Source organism: Mya arenaria, chromosome 7, assembly GCF_026914265.1.
Source record: "Mya arenaria isolate MELC-2E11 chromosome 7, ASM2691426v1".
Classification (NCBI taxonomy): domain Eukaryota; kingdom Metazoa; phylum Mollusca; class Bivalvia; order Myida; family Myidae; genus Mya; species Mya arenaria.
The window spans coordinates 62,707,359-62,735,087 of NC_069128.1; the positions used below are offsets into that span (position 1 = coordinate 62,707,359).

General features: G+C 37.7%; 2 protein-coding genes across 3 annotated transcripts; both read right to left on the minus strand.

Moving 5' to 3' along the window:
• Window positions 1–3,078: 3,078 nt before the first annotated feature.
• LOC128240288 (ras-related protein Rab-5B-like) lies at window positions 3,079–22,634 on the minus strand. Of its 2 annotated transcripts, none has more exons than XM_052956877.1 (6): window positions 22,617–22,634; window positions 9,609–9,816; window positions 8,702–8,853; window positions 4,988–5,113; window positions 4,415–4,508; window positions 3,079–3,537 (listed from the first exon to the last, which is right to left on the minus strand). In XM_052956877.1, the coding sequence occupies exons 1-6, from the start codon at window positions 22,626–22,628 to the stop codon at window positions 3,440–3,442; spliced, it is 690 nt and encodes a 229-aa protein (XP_052812837.1). In that variant the 5' UTR covers window positions 22,629–22,634; the 3' UTR covers window positions 3,079–3,439. The 2 variants fall into 2 exon arrangements, with proteins under 2 accessions (XP_052812837.1, XP_052812836.1); XM_052956876.1 differs by lacking the exon at window positions 22,617–22,634 and adding an exon at window positions 10,486–10,515.
• On the minus strand, window positions 14,058–26,877 carry LOC128240289 (uncharacterized). The gene is made up of 6 exons (XM_052956881.1): window positions 26,297–26,877; window positions 21,259–21,478; window positions 20,568–20,719; window positions 16,589–16,714; window positions 15,717–15,810; window positions 14,058–14,569 (listed from the first exon to the last, which is right to left on the minus strand). Exons 2-6 carry the CDS (start codon window positions 21,449–21,451, stop codon window positions 14,472–14,474), a joined length of 663 nt encoding a protein of 220 aa, XP_052812841.1. The 5' UTR covers window positions 21,452–21,478; window positions 26,297–26,877; the 3' UTR covers window positions 14,058–14,471.
• Window positions 26,878–27,729: the final 852 nt, after the last annotated feature.

Consider the following 27,729-nt stretch of genomic DNA (forward strand, 5'->3'; position numbering starts at 1 on the left):
GGTGTACAGTCCCTTAAAGTTTACCTTAGAGATATCAAAAACAAATTCTGACCCTAATTTCTGGGGAGTTCTTTATCTAAACAACCTTAAATAGCTTATCTCGTTAATTTAAATGCATCACTGAATCGTGATTAAAATAAAACCTAGCTTATCATGCTACGCTCACTCCGTCCATTCTTAACGTTAAGAATTTATAGTCTGGGTTCCGAAGCAGAAAAATGTGAAAAATAATAAAATATATTTACTGCACCCCTCTGCTATAAAAACTATTTTGGTATCCAAATTGTAGGTTATAGTCTGTAGATTATAAAAAAGTGAGTTTGGCCACTTGGCGGCTCTTGCGAAAAGAAAATATCCAAGATGCCCCCCCCAAAGAAGGCCGCCATTTATTGCCATTTCAGTAAAAATACTATGTTCGAAAATAGTTATTTTCATTGAATAACTAAGAAAGAATATTCACATGGATACTACGTTTCTCATAATGTACTTCAAATTGACATATAACCATAACTACTTCAAGGTCATTGTCAAGGTCATTTCAAGGTCAAAGTATAAAAAAACACCTAAAATTCTATTTTTCCTGCTTACTTTTCTTCTTTTTTTAATTCATTTATGTTTAGTGTTTGTCAAAAAGTGGTGGTAGAATTGTAAATTGTATGTTTCTTCATTGAAAACAATATTTTAGGATATAGCTTTTATATTTTTTGAAAACGCAAAGGTTTCATACTATAATAGCATGCCAAAGGTGGTCGCAAGATTGCTATTGCTGTAAGAGTCTTATAGCAAACTGTGCTAGTGTTACTCTGAAAGTCTAAATGCATGGTATGTATCTATTTCATAGTATGCTTTATGTTGACATATCTATCTGATCCCTCCCATGTCAAGTTCAAGCTTATTTCAGCCATTTCAAGGTCATGGTGATTTCAAGGTCAAAATATTAAAAAATAACTCAAAATATGTTGTTTTCCTACATACTTTTTTTTTCATTTTAATTTTAATTTGCGTTTGGTATGTGTTCAAGGCGTTGACACAATTGTAAATTATATGTTCCCTCATTTAAAACAACTGTTTAGGGTATAGCTTTTTTATTTTTCGAAACCACCTCCACCGAGGCTAATACCGTTACAGTGTGCCGATTAAAGGTGATCGCAAGATGGCTATTGCTGAACGAGTATAATGACAAGTTGTGCCAGTGTTAGAATCAATTAAAATGTATATCTTTATTCATGACATTTATTAATTTCATACTGTGCTTCATGTTGACATACATATCTGATTTCTTCAAGGTCAAGGTCAGTTCAAGATCAAAATATATTGAAACACAAACAGTTGAGAATGTTGTTTATTTCGCCTTTTTATTTTTTCAATTTTGTTTATTAAATTGTGATTGCAGAAAAGTAATTGATTATTTCCTCTATTTTGATCTCTGTTTATTTACTTTGAAGAGAAATGTTTTAAAGATGATATGGTGACAACTAGGTGTCGTCCTAGTACATGTTACCCAAGGCGGTTACCACAATAAGTTAATTCCTAGAGACTTCATTATTAGTACATTGTATCTGTTTCATTTTTAAACATATATCCATATGAAGAGATGAAAACTATTGTAATATGTAGTGCATATTGAAATACAAAATTAAGCTTTTCAAACTTAAAGTCAAACTCATTTGAATGTCAAAATACAAATATGCTTAATATCGGCGTTGTAATTATTAAATTAATTTATGTTTTGGTTAAATTATAGATAAAAATGTCTATACATTACCAAAATCACCAAGCAGTTTTAACCATAGTTAATATATTTCACAAATTAAAAGTCAAGTCAACCACAAAAGTTCCCTTCTTGAGCCAATTTAAACATGTTACAAGACATATATTTTTGCGAGTCCCATGAAAGCAAAACAAGCCATAAGTATCGCTTTTCAAGCCCATCCAGGGTTTAACCAATAAAATCTCAATATATGCACAAGGCCAAATCGGGAGAAAATCTCCTTGCACAACAGATCGTAATACATTGTATATTGTAAAGTGAAACGAAATCGTAGCCAACCAGTAGTCAATATCTAAACATGGAACCACATTTTTCGATTTTCGAAATTTCAGATGACATATAAATCATATGTGTGTGATAAAAAGAAAAAAAGGCACAGCTGCAGCACGAAAGTGTCGACAGGTAATTTTCTTTGCACCGCCAATGAGTGGTGGAGCTGGCGTTTAGTGGGCGTGCATTTGCAAGATACATACCCAAGATATTCTAGAAAAAAAGAACAACAGCTGTAATGGAGACGTGACAAATGCCTTCCATTTTGGCATTATATCCTAGGTGCCAATTGACCTTTATAAAATTCTATTAAAGTTAGGTAAGTTGTAGCTGTGACGCGATAACGACGGACAGACTGACATACTGATTATGAGATTACTATATGCTTACCTTATCTATTGCCATATACATACAATAACTTCATAAAGAATTTGACTGTATTATTAATGGCATGCAAAAAGAGCCAAGAAGCTTTGGTGTCTTCGTTCCATTCGGAACTACTCAGCCATTTTAATCGAAAACAATCTCGGATGTATGCCGGTACATCAGTAAAAGTAGTTCGTAAATTTTTGAACAATATCATTAATTAATTGTAGTATTTTGGCTTGCATATGTAGATCTGAGTTTAAATTGATTGCCTTGGTAGTGTATAATTGCAAACATAATTAAGATTCCGGAGAGTTAAGTCATTAAGTTTAACTGCTAAATCGAAATTACTACGCGATCTACTTGCAGCGGAGTTCCAATTTCTGACATTGTAAACCGTCCATATACATCCGAGGTTGTTTTCGATAAGCTCCAAATGTCCACGTTCATGATTCTGTCACATTCGGACTATGTCACATTCGAAACTCCTCGTCAATTTTAATCGAAAACAACCTCAGATGTATTTGGACGGTTTACATACTTCAAAACGGTACGTTTTGGCTATTGTATAGGCATTTCGCTCTAAACACTAAGAAAGTAAGTCTTAATGTCTTTTAAACAACTAAGACGGCATGCCAGGAAAAAAGTGAAAGTATGAACTTTATTTATTGTTTTGCATAATTAATATACAGAAGGATCAATTCAATATTATGAAAATTGAATATATTACAGATAAAACGTATACTCAAGATGGACAAAAAAATACCAGCGGTATCTTTGATTTCACGAGTGCAGAGTAACTGACCTTATCATATTATACTCCCTTAACAATATGTCACATTAACCAAATCTCCATTACAAAAAGGCAAACATTGTTAATCACAGTCACAATATAACATTGCACATACACCAACTGGCGTTTTCAAAAAAGAAGAAGAAATATCGCTCTTCACTCTCCCCAAACGCGTGTGCCGGAAACTACCAGCAGCGGAAATAACCGGTAAGTGTAAAACTCGGTATCTACAAATAGTTTTAACAACAACCCCCGCCTTTCTTTTTAGAGTCCTTTCCGAGTTTTACGTTTTGATCTTGCTGTTCGCGTGAAAAGCCGTGACTTGCTAACGTTTGTGCTGAAAATAGAAGCAAGAATAGTTTTAAAATACACATATACATTACCAACGTGTTTGGCTATAACAGTTTAGGGTGAAATACAAGCAAGTTATATTTAAAAATATCTTGCAAATATATTACTTAAATGTTTGACTAGAGTTTGCGATGAAACAGAAGCAGAAAATGTAAAAAAAATCGTTATACGTATAACGGCTGACAATAGAGAACAGTGTGTGTATGCACCACGTGATAAATTGCGTCATAAATGCTACGTCAGAAGGCAACATTTTGCTTACAATAATGGCTTTAAACAAAGAGAAGTTTTCTTTTACTACACTATTTGCCATCGAAGCAAAATGTTGCCTTCTGACGTAGCATTTATGACGCAATTAATCACGTGGTATACACACACTGGAGATACAACAATGAAAATTATATGGACAAACCAATCAGTCAAAAGAAAACATGTTAAGAGGCACATGGCAAGGACCCAGACTGCGGGCTTAAACTACATGTAGCTATGTTATGAAAGTAATAAGGTGATTAGTTTCACTAAACACTTCGACAAACCTGTTACCAAAATAATGTTTTGACAGTGCTGCGTCAGACGGCCGTGTTGTAAACAGTTTTTTTCGAAGTGTTATAAGAAACTAAACTCTCAAACTCTGGTAAAAGACCGAAGCGGTGCTCCGTAATCCGCGTTTTATGTCTTGGAATGAGCCAATTTTTGCTTAAATGTCTTGAAGCCAGTGATATAAGACTGCTGACAAAAGATCAGATCGCATATAACCATATCTACGTTCAAAAGTGAATGTTTTATGGCTGAACGTGTTACTAGCGCTTTAAGGGTAAATGAACTTTATATGTCTGTTTTGTTAATTGTACATTGTATGTTACCTATTGCCATGAACAGGTCGCCCACACACATGCCGGTCTTGGCTGAAGCTTCGGTAAATATCAGGTTGTTCTCCTCAGCGAACGATTGACCTTCCTTCAAGAGAAATACATGAACATAAAATAATTTCTTATCATACCAATGGTATAGCCACAATAATGCACATACGGGGAACGGCCAAGTTTAAAGTATGTGTAAGTACGACACCCACAGCGACGACAACAATGATTTCACAATGCACCGTCTGTAAGGCGTAAACAATTGTTTGTTTCCACTTACCCGACAGACTATGTTTTGCCGACCTAAGACTTTTCTTGCCGTATTGTAAATTTTCTTTTCGTAATTTCAAATGTTGAGAGAACATTTAAATTTTACTGCAATAGTGATATTACCTGATAAACGTCGGTTTTGCAAAGAATCTCTGTTTTCAAAACAATCAATTCAGAAAAAAGGTACGCCTAACAACCTACTTACCCTATTGTTTCGGAGATGTTAGTAGAAAAAAGAACTTTTATTTGGCCTTATTACAACAGAAACCAAGGAAAAGCCCGACAGGCAAAGTCTTGCAAACGTACTTCTTTCGAGACGGTTCGTTTATCGGCTGCCATGTCCGCCTTGTTTCCGACGAGGACAATCACGATCGGAGAGTTCGCCTGCTGTTTCAGCTCCTTAATCCACTTCACCGCCCGCGTGAACGTTTTCTGCGAAGAGGAATATACAAGAAAGTCCTGCAATGTTTTCTAAAGAAAATCAAGACACTTAAAACTGATAGAAATCACAGTTGCCTGATGTTTGAACTTCGGTTCCGGCCAATCCAGATACTTTTAATTGAGAGATTGGGTCCCTTGACAAAAATAGCTCGATTGGCCGGAACCGAAGTTCAAACATGCAGTTACAGTATAAAAAGTGTTTTGTGTTTTAGTGGGGTGCGAATCCACGTGGGTAAGGTAAAAAACAGTATACCGACACCTAAACCACAAAGCCACTGGACTCTAACAAAAGTAGAAGATATTCTGAACTCAGTCTCAACGATACATTGATAACATCACGTGGCGATGTCAATCAACCAATCACGAAACATCAAAGCTGTAATTAAGTGATGCATAGCATTGTTAACGCTTATATAAAATTTGGGTCTTCAACGACAAGATTTGAGCAAATATCAACATTCGCTGGAATGCTCCATCTTTTGTATCAGTTTTAACACTCCCATCAAATGATTTGCCACACTTTGTTTCTTTATACAAAAAAGTGCATTTTACAAAAAACATGAGTGAGTACCTTTGAACCCTTCAATGATCGCTAAGACCCTCTGCTTTCACTATACGAATATCCATAAGTTAGAAAATCATGGTTGTTCTTGACAAAGCGTAAATACATTTGTAACAATATTAGCATCGCCATTACTGAATCGGGCACTGCCTTACGGGCATCGGGTAGGAACTCGATGACCCGCATACATTTATATATGTCTACGAATGCTGACGAACACCCAACGTCGGCATTACGAATATTGCCTACTGCACTACGCCGAGGATTCGAATAGCAAACGATATGTATACGACTAAGAAAGATCACGTACGATATATTTCCATATAGGAGAAATAAGTAATAAAATGCGCCAAAAATGTACCATTTCGGACTAGATGTTGTTAAAATTATGGGGGTGGGGAATTACGGCTCTGAGGGAAGGGACGCTAGTCAATAGGTTACGCCCCTAAGCTACACTCCCTCTAACGTCGAATCCTGCATCCGCTCCTGACATATACAATACTTTGGATTGGTCACTGCTGTCATAAGGTGACTTTTGTGACACTAGGCACGGCATACAAATCTGATGTGGTTCTCGATACCAGGATAAACCAATCCTCAAGCTCAAAAAGTTACAAATGTATTTGCGAGCTGTCAGAAATCACGCCTATAAAGAGAATGGTATGCACTTGGCGCTTGTAATTTGTGTTACATCGTATACGACTACGACGACCTGGGCGCTTCAATTATTATTTGGAACACTATTTGGTAGTGACGGTGCAATCACCATATTTGTAATGTCGTATGCGAATATGGCAGCCTGACCATTCCATTAGCAAATTGGAGCAAGCTTATGGTAGGGGCGGAACACTTAAAGTACTTTATACATGTATATCGTAAAACGACCACGGCGGCCTGTGCGCTCCAGGGACGCATGGAGGTGCAGTGCTATGTTATGGACAGGATGCTCACTGTATTTGTTATGAAGTTTACGGCCAAAGCAGCCTGCACGTTCCAGTGATACTAGGATGTGGGAACAGGGCAATGGTAGGGACGACAAACACACCATAAATGTTGTGTCGTAGTTGACCACAGTGGCCTGCGTGCCCCAGTTATATATTGAAGCAAGTTTGTGGTAGGGACGGAACACTCATATGTTATGTCGTATACAAACATGGCAGACCGGACGCTTTCACCAGTAGGAAACTACTATGGTAGTGAGGGGGGGCACTCAGTATATATGATATACGGCATGTCGTATATTAACACCGCGGCCTTGGCGCTTCCCTTGAAAGCTATGGTATGACAAGGAGGAGGCACCTACCATTGTTATTATGTTGAATACGACCACGGCGGCCTGCGCGCTCTAGTAATGTATGAACGCTTTGGTATGACACGGACGGGACACTTACCATATTTCTTATGCCGCAAATGACCACGGCGTCTTGGGCGCTCGGCTAATACATGGGAACAATGCTAATGAAGAGACGGAGAACTCACCTGATGTGTTTTGTCGTATAGGACCATGGTGGTCTGTGCGCTCTATTAATAATATATTGGAGCATGGCTATGCTAGGGACCGGACACTCATCATATCCGTATTGTCGTTAACGATACCGGCGGCTTACGCGCTGCAGTAAGATATAGTAGTTAATATATGGTAGAGACGGTGCAGTTATTATTGTATTATGTCGTATGTAAAAAAACGGTAGGGTCGGAGAACTCACCACATTTGTTATGCTGTATACGTCCACGACGGCCTGTGCATTCCAGAAACACATGGGAGCAAGGCCATCGTAGGGACAGAGCGCTCACAATATATGTTATGTCGCTTTTGTAAACGGCAGCCTGTGCGCTCAAAGTGGCAAATTGAGCAAGACTATTCTAGAGTTGTGGCCCTCAGTGAGACCTTGAAACAGGGCTTTGGTAGATATGGAGCGCAAACCATATTTGCTAAGTCGTGTACAACCACGGCGGCCTCAACGTTCCAGTAATATATTGGAAACGGGCTGAGGTAGGGACCGGTCACTAACCATATCTATATGTCATATACGACCACGGCGACCTGCGCGCTCAGGTAAGATATTGTAGCAAGCGTATGGCGGGGACGTGACACTCACCGCGCTCCAGTTACTACGAAGGCTATTGTAGGGACGGGGCGTTCACAATGTTCTCGTTGTAGTATACGATCACAGCGGCTCAGGCGCCCCGGGCACAGCTGAGAATAAGACCATGGTCGGGACGGGGCGCTCTCAATGTTTTTGTATTAGACTACTGCGGTACGCGCACCCGGGTAAACACATTAGGTTGAGTCTATGGTAGGGTAGAATCACTCAACATATTTGTTTTGTCGTATACGACTATGGCGGCCTGCGCCTCGGTTAAACATTATGTCTAGGTTGTGGTACGGACTTGGTACTCACCATATGTGTTATGTCGTAAACAACTACGGCGGCCTGCACGCCCCGGTAATACATTCGGGCGAAGCTATGTTAGGGACGGGGTACTCACCATATTTGTTTTGTCGTAGACGACCACGGCGGTCTTCGCGCCCAGGATAGACATTGGAGGGAGGCTGTGGTATGGACGGGGCACTCACCATAGTTGGTATGTCGTAATCGACTACGGCGGCCTGTGCGCCCCGGTAACACATTTTGAGCGAGGCTGTGGTATGGACGGGGCACTCACCATATTTGTTTTGTCGTATACGACGACGGCGGCCTGCGCGCCCAGGATAGACATTGGAGGGAGGCTGTTGTATAGACGGGCACTCACCATAGTTGGTATGTCGTAAACGACTACGGCGGCCTGTGCGCCCCGGTAACACATTGGAGCGAGGCTGTGGTATGGACGGGGCACTCACCATATTTGTTTTGTCGTATACGACGACGGCGGCCTGCGCGCCCAGGATAGACATTGGAGGGAGGCTGTTGTATGGACGGGCACTCACCATAGTTGGTATGTCGTAAACGACTACGGCGGCCTGTGCGCCCCGGTAACACATTGGAGCATGGCTGTGGTATGGACGGGGCACTAACCATATTTGTTATGTCGTAGACGACCACGGCGGCCTGCGCGCCCCTGTAATACATTGGAGCGAGGCTGTAGTAACGCTCCTGTCCCGCAGTGTCCCAGATATCAAACTGAATCGTCTGTCCCGACACGTTCACCTTCTGTGTAAGAAACGCCGCTAAAATACAATAAGTATGTGTTAGCGCAACAACATGAAAGGGAGACCACTGCGTGACACTGTATAAAACAAGAAAACGGGAGGCAACTCTAGGAACTGAAGTTAAATGTATAAGTAGTTGCGGGCTTTTATCTCTTTATTTAATTAGATAAAAGCGGCTAATTTGTGTGTGGCTGTAAAAAGAAATAGATTTTATGTTACTAAATTACTGCCATACATCATCAAAGAACACACAGGTTATACATTATTTGACGACAAAACCCCGAGAATGCTCGTCTTGAAATGTTTTTAGCTCGAATGGTTTGAGGGATGAACACTAAGTTTTCCAAAAGGAAGGTATAGCAAGGATAGTTTTCAAAACGTGAATATTTTTTCCCCTCGGTGAACACCGAAAATGTGCAAATGTCAAGCATTTCCATATTAGTTTAAAGATATCTATTTTACAACAATTGTGAAACAAGTTATTACAACATTATATTAATCACTCCGGTTGGCACGATGTCTTGTGTTGTGGTGGAAACCGGAGTATCAGATGGAAACCAACTTGTCCAGCTTAGTGACCACAAACCAAACTCACATGCGCCCGGGCCGGCCATCATCGATATCCGCTTTTTCATTTTCTATCTTTCTTTCTCATTGAATGCCAATTGTTTACATGGTGTCGGTGGACACGACAATACAAAGTCATATAGACAATATATATTTATTTCCATACTTGGACCTTTTTCCAACTGTGGAGTGTTTTTATAACTCACCCCCAATTGTTGCTAATGCGTTTTCTGTATATTCTCCTCGAACGAACCTCAGAGCGATGCTTGATTTCCCCACGCTCATGTCGCCAAGCAACACGAGTTTTACGTTCTGTATTTTCCCGTCACCTACTTGGATGTTGCGCGCGCTGCCCTTGGCACTTCCGGACGCTCTCCTCGCGCTCATTTCCCCAGTAATGTGTGTCTGAACTACCTGTATGGCAACATTTAATCCGTTTAAAATAATATGTCACAGTGTTAAAGATGCACTCTCACAGATTGTCAAAATTGACACTTTTTAATATTTTTGACTCGGAATCGAATGATTTAGGCTTCAATGCCTTCAATTCATTCATGTTAGATAACTCACAATAGATTAGATCTCAAGTGTTTGGTTAAATGCCGGAAATTACATTTTTCTTAAAGCGTTGGTAACGCTTTTAGCCACAAACATATATTTTTGAAAGTAAGTATGATGAACTGTGGTCTAATCTTTTGTTAGCAGTCTTATATCACTGGTTTCCAGGCTTAATGCAAAAAAATCTCATTCAAAGACAAAAAAAGAGTTGTAAACACGATAAATCTGAGAGAAAGCAGCTTAAACGTTGAGTGAAATGCAGACTAAGAAAAACACTGCTATGTGTATTGCAAGTGCGTTATCATCAATTAACTGATTTAAAATATTACATTGCCGAAAACGTAACTTACTTTTTGCGCACTAAAATATAACTTTTTAAAAAAGACTTAACAAAATCATCATCTTATTAATATGCAGCAATTTGTTTATGAAAAGTTAACCTTAGCAACAATTGAAATGATGAAATTAATGTATGATAGTATTTCCAATCAACAATTAAATAATAAATAAACAATTTATGATTACAGCAAAATCCATTTTCAATGTGTGCCTTAACTTCTGTAAAATAAGCGATTATAAATAGTTATGAGACATTGATGCGTGATTCGATCATTCGATTATTTTTTATTGTACGAATAACCGCTTCATAACTACTTATAAAGCATTGCTTATGTCCATATTACTGCATGTTTATTTATATGTATATGACTATTACAAACAAATTAGATAATTTAACTTTTAAAGCAACTGTGCACCAGATGATCAATTTGCAAGAAAAAAAGAAAATTGTCGAAAACTGACATAAACTTTGTATTAATGTGTACAATCCATTTAAACTTACTTACTGATGTACCACATACCACATCCTGGTACAGTGGATACAGCTCTGGACTTCAATTTTGGTGATTCGGGTTCAAACCCGGTCTTCGACACAATTTTTTTTTACATTTTGGTATTTTTTTTGCAATTATGATATCAAAGCGTAACAAATTCAATTAAATAATTGTCCTGAGATTCGTTACTGAAAAAATCTTTTTTTATGGTGACTATCTGGTGTACAGTCCCTTAAAGTTTACCTTAGAGATATCAAAAACAAATTCTGACCCTAATTTCTGGGGAGTTCTTTATCTTAAAAAGCTTAAATAGCTTATCTCGTTAATTTAAATGTATCACTGAATCGTGATTGAAATAAAACCTAGCTTATCATGCTACGCTCACTCCGTCCATTCTTAACCGTTAAGAATTTATAGTCTGGGTTCCGAAGCAGAAAAATGTGAATAATAATGAAATTTACTGCACCCCTCTGCTATACAAAATATTTTGGTATCAAATTGTAGGTTATAGTCTGTAAATTATGAAAAGTGAGTTTGGCCACTTGGTGGCTCTTGCGAAAAGAAAATATCCAAGATGGCTCCCAAGATGCCCGCCATTAATTGCCATTTCAGTAAAAATTCTATGTTCGAAAATAGTTATTTTTATTAAATAACTAAAAAAGAATATTCACATGGATACTACTTTTCTCATAATGTACTTCAAATTGACATATAACCATAACTACTTCAGGGTCATTGTTCAAGGTCAAAGTATAAAAAATACTCTAAATTCTAAGATTTTTTCTGTTTACTTTTCTTTTTTAATTCATTTATGTTTAGTGTGTCTCAAAAAGTGGTGGCAGAATTGTAAATTGTATGTTCCTTCATTTTAAACAATATTTTAGGAAATAGCTTTTATATTTTTTGAAAACGCCAAGGTTTCACACTATAATACTATGCCAAAGGTGGTCAAAAGATTGCTATTGCTGTAATAGTCTTATAGCAAACTGTGCTAGTGTTACTCTGAAAGTCTAAATGCATGGTATGTATCTATTTCATAGTATGCTTTATGTTGACATATCTATCTGATCCCTCCCATGTCAAGTTCAAGCTTATTTCAGCCATTTCAAGGTCATGGTGATTTCAAGGTCAAGATATTAAAAAATAACTCAAAATATGTTTTTTCCTATATTCTTTTTTCCATTTTAATTTTAATTTACGTTTGGTATGTGTTTAAAGGCGTTGACAGAATTGTAAAGTGTATGTTCCCTCATTTAAAACAACCGTTAAGGGTATAGCTTTTTTATTTTTCGAAACCGCCACCGCCAAGGATCATACCGTTACAGTGTGCCAATTAAAGGTGATTGCAAGATTGCTATTGCTGAACGAGTCTAATGGCAAATTGTGCCAGTGTTAGAGTCAATTAATATGTATATCTTTATTCATGGCATGTATCAATTTCATACTGTGCTTCATGTTGACATACTTATCTGATTTCTTCAAGATCAAGGTCAGTCCAAGGTCAAAATATATTGAAACACAAACAGTTGAGAATGTTGTTTATTTTCGCCTTTTTTCATTTTTTTTTTTTATTAAATTGTGTTTGGAGAAAAGTAATTGATTATTTCCTCTATTTTGATCTCTGTTCCGTTACTTTGAAGTGAAATGTTTTAAAGATGATATGGAGACAACTAGGTGTCGTCCTAGTACATGTTACCCAAGGCGGTTACCACAATAAGTTGATTCCTAGAGACTTCATTATTAGTACATTGTATCTGTTTCATTTTTAAACATATATCCATATGCATAGATGATAACTATTTTAATATGTAGTGCATATTGAAATACAAAATTAAGCTTTTCAAACTTAAAGTCAAACTCATTTGAATGTCAAAATACAAATATGCTTAATATCGACGTTGTAATTATTAATTTATGTTTTGGTTAAATTATAGTTAAAAATGTCTATACATTACCAAAATCACCAAGCAGTTTTAACCATAGTTAATATATTTCCCAAATTAAAAGTCAAGTCAACCACAAAAGTTCCCTTCTTGAGACAATTTAAACATGTTACATGACATATATTTTTGTGAGTCCCATGAAAGCAAAACAAGTCATAAGTATCGCTTTTCAAGCCCATCCAGTGTTTAACCAATAAAATCTCAATATATGCACAAGGCCAAATTGGGAGAAAAGCTCCTTGCACAACAGATCGTAATACATTGTATATTGTAAAGTGAAACGAAATCGTAGCCAACCAGTAGTCAATATCTAAATTGGAACCACAGTTTTCGATTTTCGAAAATTTCAGATGACATATAAATCACATGTGTGTAATAAAAATTAAAAAGGCACAGCTGCAGGTAATTTTCTTTGCACCGCCAATGAGGGGTGGAGCTGGCGTTAAGTGGGCGTGCATTTTCAAGATACATACCCAAGATATTCTAGAAAAAATAAACAACAGCTGTAATGGAGATGTGACAAATGCCTTCCATTTGGCATTATATCCTAGGTGTTATTGACCTGTATAATTCGATTAAAGTTAGGTAAGTTGTAGCTGTGACGCGATAACGACGGACAGACTGACATACTGATTATGAGATAACTATATGCTTACCTTATCTATTGCCATATACATACAATAACTTCATAATGAATTTGACTGTATTATTTATGGCATGCAAAAAGAGCCAAGAACCTTTGGTATATATGTTCCATTCGGAACTACTCGGCCATTTTAATCGAAAACAAACTCGGATGTATGCCGGTACATTAGTAGAAGTAGTTCGTAAAATTTTGAACTATATCATTAATTAATTGTAGTATTTTGGCTTGCATATATAGATCTAAGTTTAAATTGATTGCCTTGGTAGTGTATAATTGCAAACATAATTAAGATTCCGAAGAGTTAAGTCATTAAGTTTAACTGCTAAATCGAAATTACTACGCGATCTACTTGCAGCGGAGTTCCAATTTCTGACATTGTAAACCGTCCATATACATCCGAGGTTGTTTTCGATAAGCTCCGAATGTCTACGTTCATGACTTTGTCACATTCGGACTCTGTCACATTCGGAACTCCTCGTCAATTTTAATCGAAAACAACCTAGGATGTATTTGGACGGTTTACATACTAAAAAACGGTACGTTTTGGCTGTTGCATATGCATTTCGCTCTAAACACTAAGAAAGTAAGTCTTTATGTCTTTTAAACAACTAAGACGGCAAGCCGGGCCAGCCAAAAATGAACTCATTGTTTCTGTATTTCTTGCCAGGAAAACAGTGAAAGTATGAACTTTGTTTATTGTTTTGCATAATTAATATACAGAAGGATCAATCTACAATATTATGAAAATACTTACGCCACAAAATTGAATATATTACAGATAAAACGTATACTCAAGATGAACAAAAAAATATACCAGCGGTATCTTTGATTTCACGAGTGCATAGTAACTGATCTTATCATATTATACCCCCTTAACACTTGTCACATTGACCAAATATCCATTACAAAAAGGCAAACATTGTTTATCACAGTCACAATATAATATTGCACATACACCAACTGGTGTTTTCAAAAAAGACGAAGAAATATCGCTCTTCACTCTCCACAAACGCGTGCACCGGAAACTACCAGCAGCGGAAATAACCGGTAAGTGTAAAACTCGGTATGTTCCGGTATCTACAAATAGTTTTAACAACAACCCCCGCCTTTCTTTTTAGAGTCCTTTCCGAGTTTTACGTTTTGATCTTGCTGTTCGCGTGGAATGCCGTGACTTGCTAACGTTTGTGCTGAAAATAGAAGCAATATACATCACCAACGTGTTCGGCTATAACAGTTTTGGATGAAATAGAAGCAAGATATATTGAAATATATTTTTCAAATATATAACTAAAATGTTAGAAAAGAATTTACAATTTCAATTTTCAAATTTCAAAATTCTTTACATTTTACTACGCTACAAGTAGATCGTGTAGTAATTTCAATTCAGCAGTTAAACGTCATGATTTTCCTATTGTGATTTTAAATAATTAATGCCATAATACACTTCAGGGTCGATCAGTTTAAACTGAGTTACACTCAATACACTTTAAATACTACAATTATTTAATACTATCATTTAAAAAATTACGAACTACTTCTTCTGATAAAACGGCATCTATCCGAGGTTGTTTTCGATTGAAACAGGCCGAGGAGTAACGAATGTGAACTATCAACACATTCGGAGCTCTTCGACCATTTTCTATATATTGTTTTCGATGGAAAATGGCCGAGGAGGATCGAATGCTACCAACATATCAACATATACACTTGCAAGCATCACAAATAGACCTTAAACGCATTGTAATAGCTTTACCGACAAATGTGTATAACTGCCTAGGAACGGTCAGTGAAGCAGTGAAGCACGAGTTTACTGGAACACGAGTGCGGGCTTAAACTACATGTAGTTTGTATCACCATAACATCGCACTACCAAAGGTATCCGATGTAAAATTATTTGAAATTTGATGAATGGTTATCCCTTTTTATGTTGGTATCAGTTGACAGTGTTTAAAGCTGCACTCTCATAGCTTGATCGTTTTGACAACTCTTTTTTCATTTTTTTTTGTCTTGGAATGAGCCAATTTTTGCTTAAATTAAGACTGCTGACAAAAGATCAGATCGCATATAACCATATTTACGTTCAAAAGTGAATGTTTTATGGCTAAACGTATTACTAGCGCTTTAAGTTCAATTTTGAATGATCTAATATGACTGAATTGGAGGAACTGATGCCGAAATCAGCCGATTCTGAAACAACTTCTTTATTTAGTATCAAAACTGACAATCTATAAAAGTGCAGCTTTAATTTGTAGAGGATGGACGTATCGACGCCGGACAGCATGATCCCTACGCTAGGCTATATGTCTGTTTTGTTAATTGTACATTGAATGTTACCTATTGCCATGAACACGTCGCCCACACACATGCCGGTCTTGGCTGAAGCCTCGGTAAATATCAGGTTGTTCTCCTCAGCGAACGATTGGCCTTCCTTCAATAGAAATACATGACATAAAAACTTTCTTATCATACCAATGGTAAATGGGCCCCTAGCCACAATAATGCACGTAAGGGGAACGGCCAAGTTTAAAGGATGTGTTGGTACGACACCGACAGCGACGACAACAATGCTATCACAATGCGCCGTCTGTAAGGCGTAAATAAGTGTTTGTTTCAACTTTCCATGTTTTCCCGACCTAAGACTTTTCTTGCCGTAGTGTGGCTTTTATTTTCGTAAATTCATATATTTTGCGAGAACATTTAAATTTTCCTACAATAGTGATATTACCTGATAAACGTCGGTTTTGTAAAGAATCTCTGTTTTTCAAAAACAACACAGAATAAAGGTACGCCTACCTACCTACTCACCCTATTTTTCGGAGATGTGAGTGGATAAAAGAACTTTTTTGGCCTTATTATGCACCAGTCAATTGTAACCACGTGTACCGGGGATAGCCGGGGAAATGAGCCGTGTTTTTACCTTCCAGGTGGCCCCGCAATGCCGGGTGAATGCGGTGGTTTTGTCTTCGCGCCAGATATGGCGAGGAATGGGCCTTACCTAGGGTCCCTGGGGTGCGGGGGCATTTGGCTGGGATTTTACCAGCAGTTTGTCCCCGCAGGCCGGAGATTTTACCCGGGCTTGACTGGACCGAAAGTCAAAGTCCCCGCTATTCCCTGGACCTTGTTGGGGGAGGACGTGGTTACAATTGACTGGTGCAATACAACAGAAACCCGGGAAAAACTAGACAGGCAATGTCTAGCAAACGCACCTCTTTTGGTACGGTTCGTTTCTCGGCGGCCATGTCCGCCTTGTTTCCGGCGAGGACAATCACGATCTGAGAGTTCGCCTGCTGTTTCAGCTCCTTGATCCATTTCACCGCCCGTTCGAACGTGTTCTGCGAAAAAATGTATACAAGTAAATCCTGCCAATTATTTTCAAAGATTATCTAGACACTAAAAAGTGATAAAAATCACGGTTGCCTGTTGTTTGTACATTAGTTCCGGCCAGTCAAGATATTTTTAAGTGACCGATTGGGTCCCTTGACGAAAAAAAAACTCCATTTGCCGGAACCAAAGTTTAAACATCCGGCCCCAATACCTCGAAACATCTTAAGCTTTAGTAGCTTATTTTAGTTACAATGTAGCCAAAATAAATAATTTTATTTTGATAAATGAAAAATTGTTAATTGTGATTATCATAAACATAATTCCTATCTAAAGTCTTAAATCTCAAAAAAAGATATAAAAAAACTCCCCACAAATTATAGGGAAACAAAAATAGTGAGATTAGCTTAATCCTGTTGTTTTTTTACTTAAGATGTTCTTCGAGACGGGACCTCGAAAAATTGGGGCTATTCAACTGTTAACAATAGAAAATACAATCGACGTACTCTGTACACATAAAAACACAGGCAAAGCAGTCTTGATTAAGTCGCTTTAGTGCCAATAACGATTAATGTAAGGATATTGGTTGCTTAGACCAGCTGATCCCACTATACGATTATCCTGAGTTAGGAAATCATGGTTGTTCTTGAAAACTCGTAATTTATTTTGTTACAGCATCAGCTGAACGCCAAAAGAGTCACGGCAGTTCTTAACTTCTCAAAACTCGTTGTGCTGCTTAGATTTCCTACAACATTTCAACACACAGTAGGGCCGGTTCTTGGAATTGGCGTTAGAGGTGGCGTAACTCAGGGTCGCAACCTTTTGATTTTTGCCCCTACCTCAGAACCGAAAGTTATGGCATAAACTGTTTGCATGGGGATTTGGAGTGACTCCATCGAGAAAACTTTAACAATATGTAATCGGAAAAGGTGCATTATGTATTCTATTTTTTCCCGAGATTGCAGAAAAAGTAAACTCGGACGATTTAAGAAGGGGCGCACGCCCCACCTCTATATCACCTAGTAAATAGCACAGTCCTTACTAAATCGGACATCATGGGCACTGTCTTACGGGCATCGGGTAGGCATTCGTGGATTTCCGTGGGTAGTCGTGGATGAATCGACCAGATATCTGACCAATGGTGAAGGATTTTCCTCACTGTCACGATTTCAGCCCTGATTTCCAAGACAGAGCGTAGAGGCAGATGACCCGCATAATGTTTATATATGTCTACGAATGCTAACGAACACTCAACGTGGGCACTACGAATACTACCGAAAGTGCTTTTCGAGAATACGAATAGCAAGCACGAGGTGTAGGACTAAGGGAGATAACTCACGCTTGCTTAAATGTAAATTTAGGGGTGGGAGTTGTCTAGTGGTATAGGTGTCCTCCTCTCACCCAAGAGGTTGTGAGTTCGATCCCCATCAAGGGTACTTTCCCATGGCCTCTCAAAAAGGACACAGTACTGGTTTCTGCCCAGAAAACGGACTCGAGAGTGATTCTATAAGCTTAGCTTTCGTCACAATCGAGCTAAAATAAATTTGTATATACTAAATGTAAATTACAATCCTCAGTTGCGTATCGAATGGTATTGAATCGTAGAACAGTACAATGAATTGTCATAAACTTAAAGTCACGATTAACGACGACCCTCCACGAATATTCATCGAAGGTCTCTAACACAGCTACAGCTATAAATTGCACCTATAGCTATGTCTAAACAAGAACAGCTATACACACTGGCGGTTTCACCTCACTTACCGTCTTTCTTCTAATTTCAAAAATAGGAGAAAAAAGTAATAAAATACATCAAAAATGCACCCTTCAGACTAGATATTGTTAACTTTATCGGGGTACGGTGGGGTTGGGGGTAATTACGGCTCTGAGGGAGGGGCACAAGTCAAAAGGTTACGCCCCTATGTTACGCTCCCTCTAACGTCAGATTTTGCATCCGCTCCTGACATATACATTCATTTGGATTGGTCACAGCTGTCATAAGGTGACTTATGAGACACTAGGCACGGCATACAAATCTGATGTGGCTCTCAATATCAGGACAAACCAAGCCTCAAGCTGACAAAGTTACGTATGTATTTGCGATCTGTCAGAAATCACGATTAAGGGGAATGGTATGGACATGGCGCTTGTTATATGTGTTACGTCGTTTACGACTACGACGACCTGGGCGCTTAAGAAATACTTTGGAACAATATGTTATGTCGTATACGACCACGGTGGCCTGCGCGCCGGGGTAATACATTGGGGCGAGGATGTGGTACGTCCGGGCACTCCCCATATGTATTATGTCTCATACGACCACGGCGGCCTGCGGGCCCCGGTAATACATTGGGACAAGGCTGTGGTATGGAAGGACATTCCTCATACATGTTATGGCGTATACGGCCACGGCGGCCTGAGCGCTCCGGTAATGTATAAAAGTTATGGTATGACACGGATGAGGACTTACCATAATTCTTATGGCGTATACGACCACGGAGGTCTGGGCTCTCCAGTAATGAATCAAAGCTATGGTATGACAAGGAGGGTGGGGCACCTACATAGTAATGTATGAAAGCTTTGGTATGACATGGATGGGACACTTTCCATATTTCTTATGCCACAAAAGACCACGACGGCTATACATGTGAACAAAACAATTGTAGAGACGGAGAACTTACCTTATGTGTTTTGTCGCAAAGAACCATGGCGGCCTGTATGCTCTATTCGTAATATATTGGAGCATGGCTATGATAGGTACCGGGCACTCATCATGTCTGTTTGTCGTATACATCAACGTCGACCTGCAAGCTCCAGTAAGATATGGTAGCAAGCGTATGACAGGGACGTGACTTTCACCATGCTCCAGTTACTTTGAAGGCTATTGTAGGGACGTGGCACTCACCATGCTCCAGTTACTACGAAGGCTATTGTAGGGACGTGGCACTCACCATGCTCCAGTTACTACGAAGGCTATTGTAGGGACGTGGCACTCACCATGCTCCAGTTACTACGAAGGCTATTGTAGGGACGGGGCGCTCACCATGCTCCAGTTACTACGAAGGCTATTGTAGGGACGTGGCACTCACCATGCTCCAGTTACTACAAAGGCATTGTAGGGACGGGGCGCTCACCATGCTCCAGTTACTACATAGGCTATTGTAGGGACGAGGCGCTCACAATGTTCTCGGTGTAGTAAACGATCACAGCGGCCCAGGCGCTCCAATCACACCACGAAGGAAGGCGGAGCGCTCTCAATGTTTTTGTATACGACTAATGCGGTACACGCACCCGGGTGATCACATTAGGTCGAGTCTGTGGTAAGGTAGAATCACTCACCATATTTGTTTTGTCGTATTCGACTTTGACGGCCTGCGCGCCTCGGTAAAACATATGGTCGAGGTTGTGGTACGGACGTGGTACTCACCATATTTTTTATGTCGTATACAACAATGGCGGCCTTCGTGCCGCGGTAATACATTTGAGGCTGTGGTAGGGACTGGGCACTCACCATATTTGTTATGTCGTATACGACCACGGCGGCCTGTGCGCCCTGGTAATACATTTGGGCGAGGTTGTGGTAGGAACTAGGCACTCACCATATTTGTTATGTCGTATACGACCGCGGCGGCCGTTGCGCCCCGGTTATACTTTGGGGGCGAGGTTGTGGAAGTGACGGAGCACTCACCATATTTGTTATGTCGTATACGACTAAAGCGGCCTGCGCGCCCCGGTAATACATTGGAGCGAGGCTGTGGAAGTGACGGAGCACTCATCATATTTGTTATGCCATAGACGACTTCAGCGCCCTGTGCGCCCCGGTATAACGTTGGGGCGAGGCTGTGGTAGAGACGGGGCACTCACCTTATTTGTTATATCGTAGACGACCACGGCGGCCTGCGCACCCCTGTAATACATTGGAGCGAGACTGTGGTAACGCTCCTGCCCCGCAGTGTCCCAGATATCAAACTTAATCGTTTGTCCCGACACGCTTACCGTCTGTGTAAGAAACGCCGCTAAAATAGAATATGCATGTGTTAGCGCAACATGAAAGGGAGCTCACTGCGTGACACTCTATAAAACAAGAAAACGGGAGGCAACTCTAGGAAGTGAGTTTAAAATGTGTGAGTAGTTTCGGGCTTTATCTTTCTATTTAATAAGATAAAAGCGGCAAATTTGTGTGTGACTGTAAATAAATAAATAAATTCTATGTAACCATTTATGTTACCAAGTTACTGCCATACATCACCAAAGAATACAAAGGTGATACATCATTTAACGGCAAAACCCCGAGAATGCTCGTCTGTCTTGAATGTGTTTTTAGCTCGAATGGTTTGAGGGATGAACACTTAGTTTTCAAAAAGGAAGGTAAAGAAAGGATAGTTTTCAAAACGTGAATATCATTTCTTTCCCTCGGTGAGCATCGAAAATGTGCAAATGTCAAGCATTGTTTACATGGAGTCGGTGGACACGACAATACAAAGTCATATAGACAATATATATTTATTTCCATACCTAGACCTTTTTAGACTATGAAGTGTTTTTTATAACTCACCCCCAATCGTTGCTTCTGAGTTTTCTGTAAATTCTCCTCGAACGAACCTCAGAGCTATACTGGATTTCCCAACGCCCTGGTCGCCTAACAACACGAGTTTTACGTTCTGTAGTTTCCCGCCACCAGACATGGACCCTGCCGGAATGTTGCGCACGCTGCCCGTGGCACTTCTGGACGCCCCCCTCTCGCTCATTTCCACAGTAATGTGTGTCTGAACTACCTGTATGGCAACATTTCATCCGTTTAAAAGTATCTATCTCTCACAGTGTTAAAGACGCACTCTCACATATTGTCAAAATTGACACTTTTTGACTCGGAATCGGCTGATTTAGGCATCAATGCCTTCAATTATTCATGTTAGATAACTCACAATAGATCAGATCACAATTGTTTGGTAAAATGCCGAAAATTGCATTTTTCTTAAAGGGACTGTCTCACAGATTGGCACCAAAAAAAGTTTTTTTTAAACGAATCTCAGGACAATTATCTAATATAATGAGTTACGCTTTGATGTCAAAATTGTAAAAAAAGTACCAAAATGTTAAATAAAAAATGTGTCGGAGCCCGGGTTCGAACCCGCGTCACCAAAACTGATATCTGGCGTCTTCTCTACTGAGATATCAAGGCTTACACAATTAGGGTGACATAATTAAGCTATAAACCTACCTCGGTAATATCACGTGATAACGCCGACTAGCCAATCACGCATAAGGAATGAATTCTACGCGGTAGACATACCCAGTAGCTTTTTTTAATGGAAAAATACGAAATAACTGCTAAACTTAAATAAATTGTGGTACTTAAATAATTAAGTTTCAATGCATTTTTCGACAATTTTATTTTTTTTCGCTATTTTTCATCTGTGAGACAGTCCCTTTAAAGTGTTGATATTAAACGCCCTCAGCCATAAAACATCAATTTTCGCTTTTTAATATGATACAGTGCGGTCTGATCTTTTGTTAGCATTCTTAAATCACTGGTTTTCAGACTTTAACGCAATTATTTCTCATTCAAAGACAAAAACAAACCAAAAAGTTGTAAAAAAACGCTCAATCTGAGAGAGTGCAGCTTTAACGTTGAATGAAATGCAGACTAAGAAAAAGACTGCTATGTGGTATTGTAAGTATGGTATTATCAATTCATTGATTTAAAATATTAAATTGCCAAAAAAGTAACTAACTTTTTGCGCACTAAAATATAACTATTTAAAAAAAAAGACTTAACAAAATCATCATCTTATTGATATGCAGCGATTTGTTTATGAAAAGTTAACTATTGCAACAATTGAAATGATGAAATTAATTTATGGTAGTATTTGCAATCAACTATTGAATAATAAATAAACAATATATGATTACCGCAAAATCCATTTTCAATGTGTGCTTTAACTTCTGTAAAATGAGCAATTATAAATAATTATGAGACAGCGATGTGTGGTTCGATCATTCGATTATTTACTACAGTACGCATAACCGCGTTATAACTACTTATAAACCTTGCTTATGTCCATATGTACTGCATGTTTATTTATATGTATATGACATTTACAAACAAAAAATGATAATTTAACTTTTAAGATAACCTTTGAGAGATATCCAAAACAAATCCTGACCCTAATTTCTGGGGAGTTCTTTATCTAAACAACCTTAAATAGCTTATCTCGTTAATCTAAATGTATCACTTTAATCGTGATTAAAATAAAACCTAGTTTATCAAGGTTATAATGTATTCAATTTGCTTCCATGAATTTAATTATTACATAATTTATCCCAAAAAAATAAAACAAAAAAATGAGCTAAGCTTAATCCTGTTTTAGAATACAACCTATATGTTCAGCGTGGACAATGTCAGCAAATATGGTTTTATTCTAAATCATTTAGATGACTTGAATTAAATCTTAATTAATAAAAAGGGCTCGTTCACTACGCTCACTCCGCCCATTCTTAATCGTTTAGAGTTTAATTCATGTTATCTAAATATTACATAGATAATGCCCGTAACTTTTGGTGTACCTTAAGCACTCTTAAGCAATGTAAAGGTTTACGAATAATTTTATCAATACTGACACTACAAATTGCTCAACATTTACCCGCCTGTAAACCTATACCCCTTTATTATAACATCTATTAATTAAATTTTATATTCGGCATCAATGTTAAAAGTTAGACCTTGAAATATGAATGGTGAATTCACCAAATGTCTCTATATGTTTCAGGTATCCGGTTTACAAATAAGGTGGTCGAGCCATTGACAACAATGCTAAATGATGATGGCTGGTGTCTTAATATGATTTTGGTGACATCTGGAATGGAATTGCTGACCACGTGTAATTTTGGTATCATTTTAAATGGAATTGCTGACCACGTGTAATTTTGGTATCATTTTAAATGGAATTTTGGTATCGTTTCAAATGGAATTGCTTACCACATGTAATTTTGGTATCGTTTCAAATGACATTTTGGTATCGTTTCAAATGGCATTTTGGTATCATTTTAAATGGAATTGCTGACCACGTGTAATTTTGGTATCATTTTAAATGGCATTGCTGACCACGTGTCATTTTGATATTGTTTTAAATGGCATTGCTGACCACGTGTCATTTTGATATTGTTTTAAATGGCATTGCTGACCACGTGTCATTTTGGTGTCATTCTATTTTATATTACTTACCACGTGTAATTTTGGTGTCATTTTTAATTGTTTTGCTCACCGCGTGTAATTTTGGTGTAATTCTATTTTATATTGCCAACCACATGTAGTCATGTAATTTTGGTGGCATTTTAAAATGTATTGGTAACGGATAACCAGCATGTAAAGTATATCACCGAAAATACATTACTGATAAAGTTCAGGAAGTTTGTATTTTAGGTCTTTATTTAATCTAAAAACGGAAGTGAAATGACCTATATTTTAATTTTTCAATACCAAGGCAGTGTGTTTGCAATTTGTTTACCAGTTAAGCATCATCTGCACATTAAAATACAACCTACATTTACAGCCAATGAACTTGCAGATATGCAACCATTAGGAACTATGCATAATCATTAAGAATTTCAACTTCCGCGGGTGTTTAAAGGTCCGCCTATAGCCACTCATCTAATACTCAACCCCTTCGTCATATTTTGCAGTAACCAGTGTGTCAGCCAATGAGGCTATATTCTAAGTTAGTTAGATGACCTGAAATAAAATCTTAATGATTAAGAAGGGCTTTTTGCTACGCTCACTCCGCCCATTCTTAATCATTAAGATTTTAAATCATGTCTTATAGATATTACTTAAACCCTTTTACGTAATACCAAGATAACGGTCTCGCACCATTTCAAATTTACTGGACATATGATACCTTAAAATAATTGTTGTAATATAGTTCAATATAGCTTGGCTGTTTTTGTTAACTTGTTAAATTTGTATCTTTAAGGCGGAACATGATCAGGAAAGTAAATCATAACTTCTGTAAACAATTTCGTTGACATGTTGAAACGAATTTGTTATAAATCGTCTGCCGCGCGGCGGTTTTTGCGTGTGTTTGTTTTTTGTATTTCAAATTTAATGGCAAAGCCTCTCTAATAGATTTCGTTATATTTAAAAGCTGCACTCTCACAGATTGACAGTTTTAAAATTGTTTTAGTTTTTGTCTCAGAATCAGCTGATTTTGGTATCAATGCCTTCAATTCAGTCATATTAGAACACTCACAATAGAACAGACCTCAATTGTTTGAAAACTACCAAAGAACTTATTTTCTTAAAGCGTTAGAAATTCTTTTAGCATTAAAACATCAATTTTCGAACCTAAATTTGAAAAACTGCGAACTGGTATTTTGTCAGCAGACTTCTATCATCGGTAACAAGACATTTACGAAATTTTTTGCTCATCCCAAAGAAAAAAATAGTCAAAACTGTGAGGGTGCAGCTTTATTTATATAAATGTTAACTAGTAAATATTCAATATTTAAAATGTTGTTGATTCTTATTGACATACATTAAAAAAACTGTTGTATAGTATTAGAAATTCGCATGGTAAATACGAGTATGCTCTCAAGCTCAGACGTTATCTATTCTACATTTCAAACATAATGTGCGGTATCACGATTCAATAACCTCCGCGTTTATCTAAAGGACAAAATGTGCCTCCTCTTAAAAATGCATTAAAGGGACTAGACACCAGATGGTCCAAAAACCGGCAAATACATTAAGTCCTCAAAACAAGCGTAGAATTATCAATAAGAGCTCGTTTGAGGCCGATAATACATCATTTTAAATGATAAAAAGAATATGTTGCCCTTCTCTCAGCTGAGTTTTCCCGTTTAAAAAATAGTGCTTACAGGTTTCCCAGTTTATAGTGTGTATATTTAGCATGTTAAGGTCCCATGATATGTATAGATACATATACCGGCGCTATTTTAAAATTAACTGGGACTTACATGGTAGACAAACCCAGTAAATTTCGCATTAGAAAAATATGCAAAAATTGCGAAAGATACATGTGTCGTGATGTGATACATCAGTTAGTAAGATTTAATGCGTAGTAGGCGGACCTTTAAACACCTGCGGAAATTCTTAATGATTAAGCCTATAACTTAATGATTGCCTATCTGCAATTTCATTGGCTGAAAATATAGTTTGTGTTCGAAATAATGTTTGAAATGCACCTAGTTCCCATTATGACCGCGTTGACATAGCAGGCCAAAATTGCTTATTCTAATATATGTATTGACACATGCTCGTATTAACCATAATCCTCCGTGTAGACCTAACTCAGAACAGTCTAATATATGTATCAAAATACGATGTGGATGCGGGTATTTAATATTATGAGCATAACCCAGGGGTGGTATTCAGAATTGGTCTTAACTGGAACGATGTAGCTAATCGGATTCCTCGATATAAATAACGGGCATATACAGTGGATAGAGTTAATGATGTATGACCATGACATTGATTCAAGTCGCATATTAAATACCATTCCAGAGGTTGACTATAATTCATGCATAGTTAATTTTAGATAATGCACATGTATCGTTTTGTACCAGTTACATACCTGACACGGTGATGTGGAGATTGTAGATCTATCTTCCTGATGTCATGTCTACATTTATCTTAATCGTTGCTTTAAATTTGATACAAATCCGCCCCTTGGTTAGCATACAGCGTTCATTTCAATGTCACTTAATTTAATCACTGCTCAGAAAAAAATGACAATTAGCTACTTCTAGTATTACACAATTGTTTTACGTTTAGGAATACTTTTAACACAAATCTAGTTTATAACTTTATCCCAGTTATATCCGCCGGTATATCTTAAACACATCTTGTTCTATTCATTGATAAATCAACAACTTCATATCAGTAAGTATGTGATAACTTAATGTAGGCATGTACACTCTCCAGTTTCAGTAATATAGTCACCTTGTACATATGTTATATACGCCCCCTAAATAGTTTTCTTGTATGTATAGCTCTCACAAACAGTGCAAATTGTTCAAATATAGTAAATGAAATAAAACATTGTATTATCACGGAATATTCTCATAATTTACACACATTTGCGTTGTCACTGCCGAATAATAACCATATCATTTATGTTTAATACTAATTGGTCCGATCCGGAAGTCATCACTACTCGCTAGTCTTATTCGGAATACCTCGGTCTCTCTTAAAGCGACTCTCTTACATTTTTAGGGTCAGATATTAAATCTGCACTCTCACACATATACCATTTTTACAATTATTTTTTTTTATCTCGGAAAGAGCAAATTTTTGCGTATATATCTGCAAATCAGTGAAATAAGATTGCTGACGAAAAATTTGATCTTAGATTTTCATATTTCTTTTTTTTTATGGCTTAACGGTTTAAGAAAAATGCATAAAATATCATTTTTTTTAACCTAAATATAAAAATCTGAGATCTTATTTTGTCAGCACTCTTATATAACTGGTTCTCATGGATTTTCGCAAAAATTGGCTCGTTCCAAGACAAAAAATAAAAAAGTTGTCAAAACTTTCAATCTGTGAGAGTGCAGCTTTAAGCGAACATAAATTATGTGTGCATTTCGAACTCACTGTTTGTAACGTTCATGAAACGAAAGCAGAAGTGTAGATAAGAGAACATATTGTTTTGGTATTACATTGAACATAAGATAACGCTGAATTTTGCCGTAATATAAAGCTTTACGGGTGCTAATGATTATCATTTTCGTACACCAGATCGATTTGATGATATCATATGCGTACAACCATTGTTAGATTTATCATTGTCAAACATCTGATGAATGAGAATGTTGAAAATTGAATGCTCTTGGCATTAATTATTCAACACTATGTTCCAATATATGAACATTTGTCATGCAGTCGATATTTAAATGAGTGGCAGATACTCGTTTAAGCATACTTAGGTACATCAACGTCTAACATTATTGAATTTTCAGTAGCGTTATCTGCAAAAGAGAGCATTTTATAAACTATTTATGCACC